The 15,031-nt window shown below is 40.6% G+C and overlaps 1 protein-coding gene across 2 annotated transcripts in view; it reads right to left on the bottom strand.

Annotated features, from left to right (window-relative positions):
* Positions 1-15,031, bottom strand: part of MAP3K20 (mitogen-activated protein kinase kinase kinase 20) — a 91,454-nt gene that overhangs the window by 56,535 nt on the left and 19,888 nt on the right. For both annotated transcript variants that reach the window (XM_019471885.1, XM_009278583.1), the window contains 5 exons: positions 9,055-9,142; positions 4,470-4,571; positions 3,564-3,629; positions 2,536-2,564; positions 2,283-2,420 (listed from right to left, as the gene is read on the bottom strand). In XM_019471885.1, the coding sequence (XP_019327430.1) occupies positions 2,283-2,420; positions 2,536-2,564; positions 3,564-3,629; positions 4,470-4,571; positions 9,055-9,142 (423 nt within the window). The remainder of the gene's footprint in view (positions 1-2,282; positions 2,421-2,535; positions 2,565-3,563; positions 3,630-4,469; positions 4,572-9,054; positions 9,143-15,031) is intronic.

Below are 15,031 nucleotides of genomic sequence, written 5' to 3'. Positions count from 1 at the left end.
TCAGGGCTTTAGCTTTCCTAACCTGATCCCTGCCTGCTCGGACAATCTCTCTGTATTCCTCCCAGGCTACGTGTCCTTGCTTCCACCCTCTGTAGGCTTCCTTTTTGTGTTTGAGTTTGTCCAGGAGCTCCTTGTTCATCCATGCAGGCCTCCTGGTGTTTTTGCCTGACTTCCTCTTTGTTGGGATGCATCGCTCCTGAGCTTGGAGGAGGTGATCCTTCAATATTACCCAGCTTTCTTGGGCCCCTCTTCCCTCCAGGTCTTTATCCCATGGCACTCTACCAAGCAGATCCCTGAAGAGGCCAAAGCCTGCTCTCCTGAAGTCCAGGGTAGTGAGCTTGCTGTGCGCCCTCCTTGGTGCCCTAAGGATGTTGAACTCCACCATTTCGTGGATGCTGCAGCCCAGGCTGCCCTCGAGCTTCACATTCTCCACCCCCCCCTCCTTGTTGGTGAGAACAAGGTCAATTCGGACAATTTCTTGCTGGTATTACCCCATTACATCAGTAATTTCATCACCAGAGAACATTTGGGCCACTGCCATTCTTCATTTCTACCCCTGTATCTCCTCTGAAAACAATGGTGTTCCGAGACTGGAGTTATAAAAGGACAAATTAATTCCTAAGTGCTTATGAATTCATAAGCTTCTACCCACAGTAGAACACATTAGCTCAAAAACAATATATTAAAAAATGTGGGTCAAATATTATTAGGCATACTAAAGTAGCACTATACACCCGTAACCACATTAAAATATTCTAGCAACACTGAACTGTTTTCATACGGAGGGTAGTTGAGTTTTACTTCCAAGCACAGAACTGTCAGAGGAGCTTTACTTTTTGAACGAGGAAAAATAAACTATGTGCGACATACTGTTCCCAAGGCTCTGGTAATACTTGACATGATAAGATATTAAACAATTTCTTACCTTCTAGAATGTTACTTAAAGTCAATTCACACCAAGATGACTATGTGAGCAGTTTGAGCTGTAAGACCATGTTTGGAATTCCTCCTCTAACATTTTTGCTTTGTTTTGAAACTGGAATGTTTCCCTTCAGTGGATAATATGTGATTGCTTCCAGTAACAGTTTATATTAACATTTACATTTGTTAGCTTATGTTCTCTTACTAGTTCAGTTAAGCAAGCAAGGATTTTGAATCTGCCAATATAGGCTTTTTCTCCCTCCTTACAAACCTTCAATCTTTCATTTGTAAGCGATGCCACATCATTTCTCATATTTTTTTTTCACTATAAACAACTATTTGGCAAAAAGTTTAAGTAATCTTCCATTGGGACATCAGCTTGGCTATGTATAGCCATAGGTGCTAACTTAAAACCATAGTGCTTCCCTCACATCTATCTCTTCCCATCCCTCAAAAAGAGAATGAGGCAATACTTGACAGGTACTGAAAGTATTCCTCATTCTGCCACCCACCATTGAATCCAAAACCAAAAATGGTTAATACACAGATATGCATGGAAACTACAACCCCACTTCCTTTCCTTTCCCTCCCCAAAGTATTCATTACTGTTCTCTGTCAGAGGAAGGCTATGGGGCTCAGCACACAACTGGTCTGACCAGTAGGGCTATTTCTAGCCTATTTTGTATTGCAGAGCAAAACCAAATTAGAGTTTAACTGTGGACGGAGTGAAATAATTCACATTACTGTACCTGCAAACCTGACATTCTGATGAACCATAACTGATTGTTCCCCCTTCAGAGAAACAGGAAAGCAATGCTGGCCTTTTCTTTATTTTTAGATGGGGCCTCTACCTCCACAAGAGGTACAGTCTCTATTCTCACAGCTAATGATAGCAGGGTCTTTTAAACAATTAAGCATGGAGAAGTGGCTTACTTTTTAATATAAAATCAGTGACAATTAATTTTATGGAAAGTGGAATCCTAATCATTTCATCTTCTTATACACCTATTGCAAGACAACCTTTTTCTCTTCTGTTCCACTAAAACACACAAGCAGAGATTCACGATGCAGATTGTTCAGTGGCTCCTGCAAGCCCTCGGACATATGCTGAATACTTGTGATAAAGCATGCACTTCCCACACTGGCATGCTGCTACTCTAATCAGATAGATTAGTCTTACTAAACATGCAAGACACTGTTCTTCCTATCATTTTCAAGCATGTGATTATAAATTATGGGTCAGTCTTGAAAGAAAGTGTGATATTTTTGTTGTCCTTATTTAGAATTGTTGTTCTTGCATCACATGAATTCTGTCACACTAGAGATCTGCTACTACGCATAGGGAAATGAAAGGCACTCACCACTCCGTACGAGTATGTGTCACATGTTTCAGACACCGGGAGACTTTGGATAACTTCTGGGGCCATCCATGGAAACGTGCCCACTAATGACATGTGTGTTGTATGGGAGTGGAACCTTGAGGCACCAAAATCACAGATCTGGCAAAAATAAATAAAAAACAAACAGATATTAAAGTATCAACCTCATTCATTAGGCATCAAAACATCAAGTCAAGCAGCAGCATCTCTCTACAAATAATTAAAGTGTTCATACCTTTAACACGCCATCAGCAGCTATAACAACTGAAAATGAAAAAACAATAGGTTACAAGAATGCTATTAAAAATAAACACAATACATTTTCACAGCAAAGGACTTTGCTTTTTATCAAGAAAAATGATCCTATGGTGAGCCAGTACCTGAACATGCACACATGCACAACTGTCCTGGTTTCTTTGAGAAGCTTTAGAGAACATCTGCTGAATACCTGCAAGCCTCTGAACAAACGCAAAACCTTTCAGGCCTTACTGAGTTCAGAGATAGCAACACAACTACAGCTAAAATACAGATAAACTCTATTCTCCCCAATGTAGTTAAGCTTAACAAGAAGCTCTCTGAAAGATTCATTAATAAAAGGAGAAAACTTACAACTGAGGTGAGATCTAGACTTTTCTTGACTATTATCTCCCCATGTGCATTATTAAAAATCTGTGTACCTCCTATCCCACTACTAGTAGTGAAAGTTTCAGTTAAAAGGCAATATTCAGCAAATTTCATAAATGGTCGTCAACTGCCAAGTACAGACTAACCAGTGCAGCTCCACACTGAGTGCATATTACTCAAAAGCATGAATAACTGTCAAACCTCAAAACAGGCCACAGTAAAGACAAGATTTTCAGATAAGAAATAATGGGCCTTATCCAGTCTATTGTGTCTGGTGTCTGCCAGTCTTTCCTGGTACTCAACCTTTCCAAATAGAAAAAGGAAGTGAGGAGTGCCCAGGCAATGTCTGACAGCTGATAAGATGGGTACAATCACGGTCAGCAAGACACAACTTGAAAGAGCCCTCCACAGTGCTCTAAATGATGCTAGGGACTGTAACAGAGCTCAGACAGCCTCGGGATGGGGAGGAGGGAACTTCCTCTTCTGAGGCTCTTCTGTGCCTCAACAACCCCCAGTGCAGCTTGATCACAGCCAAGGCATTAGTTAGTTCTGCATGTTCACAAAGCTCAGGTACAGATTTAAGCACTACATTAACAGGTAACAGTAAGTGCAGAGCATTTCAGTGTTTTGCTACTTTACCATTCCTGGACTTCAGATCCCTGTGGATTACTTTGACTGGAGCTTCCATGTGTAAATAGTGCATTCCTACACAAAACAAGGGAACAACCTAGTTAGGCAGGCTGAGCGTGATCATCACCTATCAGCAGTCATGTTTTCTGGTTCCCATTAACTGTCCTCATTACGAGTTGCCGTCCTGTATGCCATACTGATATGCTGCAGGAGAAGCAAAGCCTCCCATAATCTACTTTGAGTAAAAAACACTAAGCAAAGCTCATATACCTCTCAGAGCACCTATATGGGTATGTTAATGCTTTTTAACATCATATTTAGTTATTTTCTCTAAGGTGTTGTCTACACAGGGAACCCAAGATATGAATTTACTGTTCATTCATTAGTTTACACTAATTCTTGTGTGGTCACAGAGAACACAAAGGACAAAACAACTTGTTCTGCATTATTACATGAAGAATTTCAGTATGTTTGCTGAGAATAAGCCCTTAGCTTCCTTAAATGTCCCAATTCAAATCAAATGTAAGGATAATTATGCACTTTACCTCATAATTACTCTACATCAGCAAAATTATGCTCTTGGGACTTAGGGGCAAACCAGAAGTAAAACTGGCTCATAGAAGCCATTTTCACTCCAGAAATTATTTTGGATTCATAACAACCAAGGAACATATTAAAAAGCACAGTGAATGGGGTTTGCTTTTTTTATGTTTGCTCGGTTTTGTTGGTGTTTTTTTGTTTGTTTGTTGGTTGGTTGGTTTTGGGATTGGGGTTTTTTTGTTGGGTTTTTTTTTTTTTTTTTACAATTTGAATAAGGAAGTACAGGAAGGCTTTCATGACTTCATAGGGAAAGCATCTCCAGCTGTACACTTTGTTGGCTCTGTAGGATAGTAATGCACTGCTCATCTTGCTTACCTTTAGCTATGTCAGTTGCCCAGGTCATGATATGATCCATATCCATCTCTTCACTTTTGTTACTATTAATGTAATCAAACAGTGAGCCAGCAGAAGCATACTCTGTTAAAAAACAACAAACAATCTCACATGACATTTTAAAACATTGCACCTAAACTGAAAGACCTAATGGAAACTCTGCCAGTTCCAGAAAGCAGCCAACCTCTGGCTTAATGACAAAGAATTTGGGTTCAGCAGCTAATATTATTAGTAGTGTAGTAGGAATGACAAAGAATTTGGGTTCAGCAGCTAATATTATTAGTAGTGTAGTAGGAGAGTGGTTTTTCGTTCTGAATATCCCAACACCGACATAATCTACTACTAAGGGTAAAAAAAAGTAAAATCATAGATAACAAGGCATTAAAAGGTTCAGCAGCTAATATTATTAGTAGTGTAGTAGGAGAGTGGTAGTTCGTTCTGATTATCCCAACACCGACATAATCTACTACTAAGGGTAAAAAAAAGTAAAATCATAGATAACAACAGGCATTAAAATGAAGAGACATTAGAAAGGTCTGGCGTCAAGAAAGCTCAGGCAAAGCAGTTCAAATTCCAGAGTAAAAGGTTCTGGATGCTCCTTGTTCAGGATCAGCAGATCTTTTTCTTAACTTCTCTCAACTACACCTACAGAAACCCACAGCAGGATTATATGGGTACAATCAAGGGCTTTTTTGGCCCGTTGGTGTTCGCAAGTGTGGCAGATGGAATCCAGTCCGACTGTCAGAGCTCGTGGGGCTGAAAGCAGGAATAACAAGCTAGTTACACCTACACACATTTAGGTGTGAAACTGGAGACAACTGAAACCTCCACAGCACCACTTTTATATAACTTGAAATTCTTACATATTTAAACAGTGAATTTGCCGCTCCTGTTCAGAAGAGCAGTTAACAGATGAGTTTGGTGGTATGAGATCCTTCTTATTGTTTCCGAAGACAGAGGATATTCCCCACTGGTGAGCAGTACTGCGTATAAATGATGCCCCATAACAAAGGATAATTATTTTATTTCTTTTTTTAAAAAGTAAAACCAGATGTCAAATATATAATGTTCTGTTAGGAAGAAAGGGTTTGCAAATACAAAGGGAAATTAAAATTTCCCATGGAGGAACACAGTAGCACATCAATTCATTTGTTCGTGAAAAAATGGAAGGAAGAAACTAGAGGTCTAATCCTGAGGTAAGTGGGCCAGATTTCCATGTGCTGCAGGTCATGTTCAGCAGACTAAAGGCTGTAGCTCCTTTGCTTAGTATTTATTAAATAAGCTTTATGCTTATTTAGTATTCATTCATGTTTCACCGAAAACACAGGAAGAGGTTTGTGAGTTGAAGCAGCTGATACATTTTCTTTTACCGAGTTGCCAAGACAGAGTGGGCATATGCCACCCGGTGTAGCCCAAGTAGCACAAAGACCAGAGGGATGCAAGGAGCAACTTCAAGCCTTTCATCCCTCTCTCCCAAGGCTATTCAGTGTGCTCCTCAGGCAGTCTGGAGAATTTAAAACCTACTTACAAGACTCCCAAAATCTGCATACCTAAGGTGGCAAACCAACTGGTATACAATTAAAATGCTTAATTTCAGCCATTTCAAAGCAGTCACAAAATAATTCCCTCTAAGACTACATAAAATGTATCTGAATTGCTGTTAATAATAATATTAACCAATGAATGATACACGATAGGCTAAATGCCTAAAAAGTAAACATTGCTGCTCATCAAGGAAATCAAAACCACTGGGAGATTGCTGCATGGGGAAGGAAACTCTGCAGCCTAGAACGTGGTAGGGCATGTGAGAAGATGCCAGCACTAAATGAAAGGAAAGAGGGAGAAAATAGGAAGTCCCTTGAAAGTAAACACTCAAGTGGCAAGCTAGTTTTGGATCATTACTGCAGGACCTCAAGCTGAAAGGAGCCTCTGCAGGAGACAGAAGTATTGCTGCTGATGTCACCGAAAGAGGAGTAAGCTGCTGACCTGCACATTTCCTCAATTAAAACATAAGCTTTTTTTGTCCATGATGTCATCATCTGTCTTATAAATGGACTCTTCAGGAATAGGTTGGCTGCATGCTTTGCATGCCTTTACAATGCATAATTTGATCCACCAGGGTCAGGGATAACTCAGCTCCCCGAGCCCTTTGCCACTCTGTGTGAATGGAGGCAAGCAAGCTTCAATCAATAAAGCTCGATCCTTTAGTATTTCTTCTACATATTTATTGTGCCACAGGTTTTTACTAGGAGCTTATGGACTTGGAATCATATCACAAGGATAATTTTCTGTCAATAATGGAAAAGAGGTATTTGCTTTACGGAGAAAAGCTCTGAATACTTGATTGGACCCACCCTGTGATGGGCTGTGGGATACACCATATGTTTCTGTGCAGACAGGGGTCACAAGCTCCAAGAACCTTTTAGGGGGAGGCATCTATGGTCAAAAACCAGATCTGAAAGCTAGGCATTGCGACCACTGTTGACAGAGACAGACAGTGACATCTAGAATGATGTGATCCACATTAGCAGCTCGCCAGGTGGGATGATCAGTTATAACACTGACATACATCCCAGCAGGGAAATGCAATTAGGCTACCTCTGCAGTCATTCGCAGAGAACTCTCTGACAATCCCACATAAGACATCACGTGCAGCTAATGCTCGGTACACGCCAATGCTTGGCTGAATGCCCTCATCTCCATCACTCTGCAGAATGATTAGGTTCTCAGAATTTCTTCTTGTTTGGGCTTTGCCCTCACAAGAAATGGATTTCTGACTAAACACAGGATTAAGTCCGCAACACTGAAGGCCATCTGGAAGATCACAGAGTGAAAATCTCTCTAAAAGATATTTCAAGCGCAATTAAAATTTCTTTTCTTAGTAGCCATTCTCCCATTTGAAAACGGTGTGAGGAAATAGAGGCTTGCTTCCCTTCCAACCCAAGGGACTCCAGTCTCCTTGGAAGTTGCAAGGAGAACCAATGCAGGTTGTTAAAAGAACCTTTTATCTTTAGCCAGGGTGGAATCAGAGCTCCCCGAGTAACAAAGTGGTTGGACTACGCAGAGTAGTCTCTTTCTCACAGATGGTTAAAGAGTCCCCATTCCCAATGACATAATGAACTACTTCAGCTGCTGTTTGTCCTGTGACTGGCAAGCAGGTCAGATGTCCTTCCCCGAACACTGACCTTTTGCGAGATCAAACTGAGGACTTTTTGATCCAGACATCATCCTGAGTTGTTGATTACACATTTCCTTTGTCACTCTGCTTGCTGGTTTACGCTCACTACACTTATGTTATAAATTATAGTAAAATTACATTACTTGATTTATTAGCTTTCTATTACTTTTATTGCTTCAAGAAGGTATTCAAGTTCCTGTCTATATGCTATCACCAGTGCACCCTCTGAGCAGTGTAGGCTGTGGTCACCCCCATGCACCTCTGGAGTACTGGTTGCAACACTGTGACCTCCAGTAGGCTGATACTCCTGTAAGTAAAGCTCCCCATGCTCTGAACAGTGCTGTATCTCAGATGCTCTCCCACCGGATTACACTGCCATCTACTGTGATAATCAGACGTCTAAGAGACAGGTGGAAATAACTGAATTTTCACAGGTTCTGTCCACCATCTGAGAACCAATAAAAACCTGAACGGCAGTGTTTCAAACTGGTATTAGACTGTGCCACATGCAAAAACTACTCTTCACATCAAACTCTTCGAGGTGTTACAGACATGCTAAAACATGCCTCCTAATCCACGCTTTCATGGTTTTTGCCTCTCCAAACATTTGTTTCAGCAGACTGGAGATTTCTTTGCTTTGGGTTTATTTTCTACTACTGTCTTACCTGGTTTCTCCCATACAGGAAAGGGAGAAATTACATTATCTGTAATGTATTTTTATACCTGGACCAACTCCCAAGATAAGGGAAGAAAGCTTAAAGTGGTGATAGGAAAAAAAAACCAAACCAAAAACACCAACAAAACCACAAAAACCAGCCTCTGCATAATTCTAGGAATGCCAGAATGAATGAAACCTAGGTTCCAGTGAATAAAGGGAGTTATCTTACGCTGTCTAATACACCCTTGATTCTATATCAAGCTCTTCCCACAGCTCGGAAGCTCCCAGTGCAGATTCTCCTATTTTCAATACAGGCAGAATTCACAGTGCAGCTTTGCTCTGAGCAGACTCTCAGCCTTCCCTTTTCACAGAACTTGCCAGAACTTCATATCATAAAAACTTCTACTTCTGTCACACATCAGTTAAAATGGAAAAGCAATTACACAGAACAGGGTAAGAGAACACAGTGAAAGCTTCTATTTAAAGGAGTGCTGAGTTTGTGCATTAAGAACGCTCCAGGCTCCAACTGCTTCTGTGCTGCTACCAGCCACGCTCCCAGCCTGGTTCCTACCTCCAGCACTCCTATTTACAATGAGGCAGGTGGTGCCGAGCACTCTTAACATTCAAAGAAGGCCAGAACAATTAGCAAAACACTGAAATTGGGTAAAGCTAATACCTTGTAACATGGGAGTTTTACAGAATCAAGACAAAGGTCAGACAAAAATCCTTACCTGTAACTATGCCATAATTTGGAGGTTCAATGACAGCTCCGTAGAACTGAATGATGTTTTTGTGACTGAGCACGCTGAGTATTTCTGCCTGTTGAAAACAAACAAACAAACAAACAAGTTAGACAATTAAAAATGGGGCATTTACTATGATAGTTTATTTTATACCCAAGCAGGTATACATATATATATAACAGACACATACACACACACGTATCTAGGAAAGACTGTACACAAATGCTTGGCATTTGAAAACCTCATGAGAGAGTTTGGCAGATGAATGCTTCATATGTTTGGGGGAGAAAAAAAAAAATTTTCAGACTATTCTTTCAGGCCAAAGCACAGATGTAGAAGCTAAGTCTTTGGAAAACTGAAGGCTTTGGAAAACTTAGTTCAAAGAAAGATCTGGGATTTTTGGCACAGATGTGGCAGTCCTATCCAGAATTTGTGTTTATGCACAAAGTACTATGGGTTCAGCGAGTCCAGTGCTTCAGGCTGTTAGAGCATACCATGCACACACAGCTCCGTCCAATGTTTACTGGAAACATGGAGTTTCCAGGCATGCGCTGTAGACTCTGATTGAATACGCACAGCAAGCATGCTTGAGATTGCCAAACAGCCAGCAGTGCAGTTGAAACTGCTCCTCAGAGCAGGCTGCAGATGTTTGGAAATTCTGGATAAATATACAAAACCTTCAAATTCCACTTGAACAATGCTTCTAGGTTTGAGAAAAAGACTGTGACAGAATGAGAACGTATCCACAGAAATGAAGACACATAGTCCCTGTGTTTTTTGAGAGAAAAGAAGGTCAGATGTCTCCTTCAAGGTCTCAACAGTTTCGCCTCTATAGTATATTAAAATAAATACTCAAGAGATTTTAGACACGTTTTTACACAAATATACATATTATGCAAATACAGATATATACTATTATATATTTTCCTATACAGCAATGCAATACTTTAAGACTTTGAGATTATGTTAACTCCATACCAATCAAGAGCATCTAACAAGAACAAAATCACAATTAATTCCTCAGAACTTATCAAAAGTATCTGATCTGACAGATCCCTTCTCGGATCCCTTGACTGGCTGTGGGAGTGTTGCTGTGTACCTGCAGGTGAGTCTTCCCACATCTGCGTAGATAGTTGCCAATTAAGTCATTTTGTGGCCTTGTAGATTCACTGAAAACAGGAAGACTATAGCAGATTTGATGCAGAAAACCATGGTACATCAGCTAGTGCTACTGTAATAAATGTATAGACATAGCACAACAGCATTTTTTTGGCCTATGTTTTATAGCTGGTACCATGATACATGTGCATAACTGCACGATTACAGATAAAGGCGTCAGATGGCTCAATTTTTTGCTGCTGTTGTTTAAAGTCTTTTCTGAGTAACTTCAACACAGTGTTGAATTAAGACCTTTATCTTTAGGTAATGCACCGACATTTACACATATTCAATTAAATCTTTAACTATAGCTTTGAACTTAACTTGGGTTGCACTAGTTCTTCATGCTGCTTAGCCTGCTCAGCAAGGGAAACAGTGTTACCGTGAAGTGAGTCATCTTATTTCACAACACCAGAAAAGTAATTTTTTTAAATGTATGCTGTTTTCAGCAAATCGTACTGCAGACTGACTCACCTACAAGTCCACAAAATAATTTAATTGGCAGCTATCTAAGCAAATGTGGGAAGACTCACCTGCAGGTAAACAGCAACACTCCTACAGCAAGTCAAGGGATCTGTCAGATCAGCAAGGGATCTGTCGGCAGAAGGAGCTCTGCCCTCCAGCTGCAGCCTCACCAGCCTCCCAAGGCAGTGGACTCCAGCAGCAGCAGCATTGCCCATTTCACAAGCTGTACCTCCAACCTCCTTCAGTAGGCTGGAGGATGCAGATGACAGCCTAGTCATTCAAAACTCCATCTCCACGGACTAGCAAATGCAAGATCCCTATACTTCAAAAACTTTTGCATTATGTCTTTATCTTCTTTAGGAAATATTACATTGGGGAATGTCCTCTAATTCCTACCAGCATTACTGCCAGATAACCAGGAGACCCAATACTGCTTGACTGCCTACCTGAATACTGTTAGAAATGAGACAGGAATACCAGGCCACAAACAACATTAGACAAACTATCTAGACCATCTTTTCTTGAACACCTTGGTCAAGAGGAGCAGAATAAAACTATTTTCTTGTACAGTACTTAAAAATCCATGTCTTCAAAGCACCGTGCTTTGAAGTGCTTTGAAGTTTACAATACATGTACCTCAACAGGTCATTAGAACTAAATTGACTGGCCTCACATTTAACTTTCCCATGGCATAATGTATTTAGGTCCTGACTACAGAAGTAGTACTAGATTAATCTTTTTAGAGAATGATTAAAAAAGCCACATGATGAACACATCCAAGTGCCATAGCTCCCTATTCCACCACAGCAATGTGCAGAACCCAGTGACTGTCCTCCATCTCACACAAGATACTGCTGGATCCAGTAAAAGCCCACCAGAGTCACTGGACAACAGGAGGGGCTGCACTGCAGCCACACCACCAGCAAAACCCAGGCCTACCAATAACCTACCATGAAATGGACAAGCAGCAAGATAGGAGCACCGGGCCAAGAGGACGAGTCCTTCGCTGCCACAGGTATAGTGACACACAGTGCTTTTATTATTTGGAGATTCAAAAATAATTATTTTCTAAGATTATCTTCTTTACAGTATATTATACACTAAGATCACATTCCAGGAGTATGAAGAAATGCTATGTCGACCGTGGCTAATACTATCATCTTCACATTGATGTTCATACTCTAAACTGGGATTTAACAGACACCAAAGCAAGCTTCCATTTAAGAATAAGGAAAGGCACCTACTAATTGCCCACAGATATCCCAAATTAAGAACTGGGGGGAAAAAATTGCCAGGTCTTTCTAAGGACCATTACTTCTGAAAGAAATCCTTTCTAAACACTTTTAATCACTCTGCTGTTGTTAGCACTAGCGATTCTAGACTATTCCTTTCATGTTTTGCTCTTTTCAGTTGCTGTAGATCAGCTGTGAACTCTATTAGCCAATTTAAAGACACTTATTCCTTACAGTGAGAACCAGATGCAAGTCAATCCACATCTCTGAAGCTTTTGTACTTTTTTTGACAAGGTGGTACCATATTTCAATGAAAGACTGACTTTCAGATAGCAAATTACAAAGTGGTGGTTAAAGACCAGTATTTCAAAGGTCTCTTAGGCACTTACAAGAAAATTTAGAATCACCTTTAAGCATCACACTCATACGTAAATCCAAAATGCCTAAATGCTTGTAAGAAAATCCTGCCATGCACCTGTCTGCCTAAAGGCCACTGAAGAAGCCAGCCCTCACTGGCTTGGGCATGACACATTCGCTTCCCCCGGTAAAGCTGCTATCTATCTTACGCAACTTAAATGAGCATCAATTTCCTTCCTAAAGCCATGGTGATGACAAATAACAAGTCTTCAGTTATTTCATTATATTACTTTTCTGTGTGAAAGACAGGTTTGGGTTTTTTTTAATTTTTTTTTTAAATGTTGGATCAAAGCAGAACTAGAAGGAGCTCAGCTGAAGGAAAGGCACAACCCAAACACGTAAATACAAACTCCTTAAACATAACATACAGACCCAGACACACAAGGTGACTGCAGTGGAGTTGAATATTACACTTAGTCCCATGATAAGCTTAGTCACAGCCTGGTACTGATCATCAAACCACGCTAAAACTGTTCACCCTGTACTTACAACACAGGTATGGGTGAAATTATGTCCCTCTCTTGAGTCCTGCTGAAGGGAATTACAGACTAGATGCCATTTCTTGAAGGCAAAGAGATTCAGAAGTCTAAACAAACCTAATCCACTGTTTATGTAATTCAACCACTATCATGAAATCCAAGGTCAGAGCAAATTACACTAAAAACATTTTGATTTAATTCTCACTTACTGACTCCTGTAGCATTACTGTAAATCAAACCCAATTCGTAAGACAACTACAGTATAAGACTTAGGAACTCAGGTAATCCCTCAGCGTACAAACTAATTGTGTCCTGTGAACCATGGTCCAGATCACAGTGCTTAACGGCTAATTTATTTTTATGCCTGTTTAATCTCTGCTTATTGACATATGTGAAAATGACAATTACATCTTCTACAACCGACATCACCCTACAGCTGCCTCTAGACCTGCTAGTATGGCTCTTAACGTTCTAGTACAAACAACTATGCATGAATACTCATATCCTCAGTATTTTCAGCAGGTAAAAACAGGGTCCTCCTCTAAGCCTTGTCTGTGTTCAGCAGTTGCTGAACAGAAACCACCAACACAGATTTTGAGCGTGGCCAGCAGCAGACGAGGGGACAAAGCAAGTTACCTGGACAGTGTGGTCTCATTATGAGCAGCACAAGCCTCAGCTCACTGGGATGACAAGTCCTAGCTTGCTTTTGCTCTGTCCAGTGCCAGTGCAGCAAGAGCAGCAAACGCAGCTTAGCTCTGATGGGATCTTCAAGGTCAGCGCTGACTGCAGATGTGGGCAATGGCCACCTGATGCTGAGCTGGCATTACTCGGGAACACAGACAAGGCCCTATCGTCAGATCTTTAATTGCAGTGGCAAAGGATGTGGACAGAGGCACTTTGCGTACAGCTGTGTTGTTGCCTGCCAGCTACTCATACCAGCCGCAGCTGTTCTTGTTAGAGCTCCCTATCCCACAGCAGCTAAAGTTAGCAAAGACCAAACAACTCAGCATATTTTAGTTACTCTGGTCCTCCTTGGAAATACATTAGAAAGTTGCTGCACTCACACTTGTAGTCAAGAGAAGTGATCAAGGGTTTGGGCTAGCAGCCTACTCCAGCAGCACAGCTGGATCTGCAAAAGAACATCTGTCCACAGAGTTTTTTCAGTATCAAAAGACTTTTTTGCGTGGGTCCAGGCAAACTGGGCCCACAGCAACTTAATCACCATTTCTTCCAGGTCCCTTTGGAGCCACTAGCCGGAGAGGACGAAGTATGGCCGTCCTTCCACCCTGGTCTGAGCACGCTGGTTTAGGATTAACACGGGAAATAGCTGCAGCCCCTTGTGAGACCATCAGGTCAGCCAGCAGCCAACCAACTCTCCTGTTAATAAATCAGTTAATTGCACAGCAAGAGGCACCTTCACTCCATGCAAAATTACAGGGTTAGACATGGTTAGCTACTTAAGGAATCTGATTAATACAACTTCCTTAACTGCCTTCTAATATTTATTATTACATAGTGCAATAGTTTGGTTATTTACTTTTCCAAAGAAATGTTTGCCATGTTTATTAAGGAGATATTTAGACACACTTAAGGCAGCTTTGAAAAGATATTTTTTCCTAAGTCTTGCAGCATTTTAAAGGCTTTGACCTTTGTCATGTTCTTGGGAGAGTTGCAACTTAGCTACTCTCAGGGGGTTTTACAGTCTAATAAAAGCGCAGCTGGAAGAGGCCAGCTGATGTTTTATTAAAATCATTCTATTTACTGAGAACCACATACAGAAAAAGATATAGAATGCTAACACAAATCAATCCCAAACCTTTATTTCCAGATTCCTGCTCAAAAATACATTCAGTCTGTGTCCATTTCCAGTGCCTCAGGAGTACTCTCCTCTAAATTCACTGATGTCTAATAAGGGATGATGTCTCTTATAACACACTAGTTTCTCTAGGTAAATGAGCCCCAAACATCATTTTACAGATGCAGTATTAAGACAATCAGCACCTAAAGCTACAGTTCAGCTACAAAACACTAGTAAAATATGCATCTTAGAATCCTACAGGCTTATGATTTTTTTTTAAAATGTAATGCTGACAAATCATTGAGCCAAAAAAATTGCATACCTTTTCACAAGATATTTATATGTTTTACATGCTTTAACATAAATATTATACAGCCTCACGATGATTCTTTTTAAATCACGCTAAGGTTTTGATC

The sequence above is a fragment of the Aptenodytes forsteri genome, unplaced genomic scaffold, assembly GCF_000699145.1.
Source record: "Aptenodytes forsteri isolate BGI_AS27 unplaced genomic scaffold, ASM69914v1 Scaffold257, whole genome shotgun sequence".
NCBI classification, from domain to species: Eukaryota; Metazoa; Chordata; class Aves; order Sphenisciformes; family Spheniscidae; genus Aptenodytes; species Aptenodytes forsteri.
This window is presented reverse-complemented; position numbering and strand designations above follow the sequence as displayed.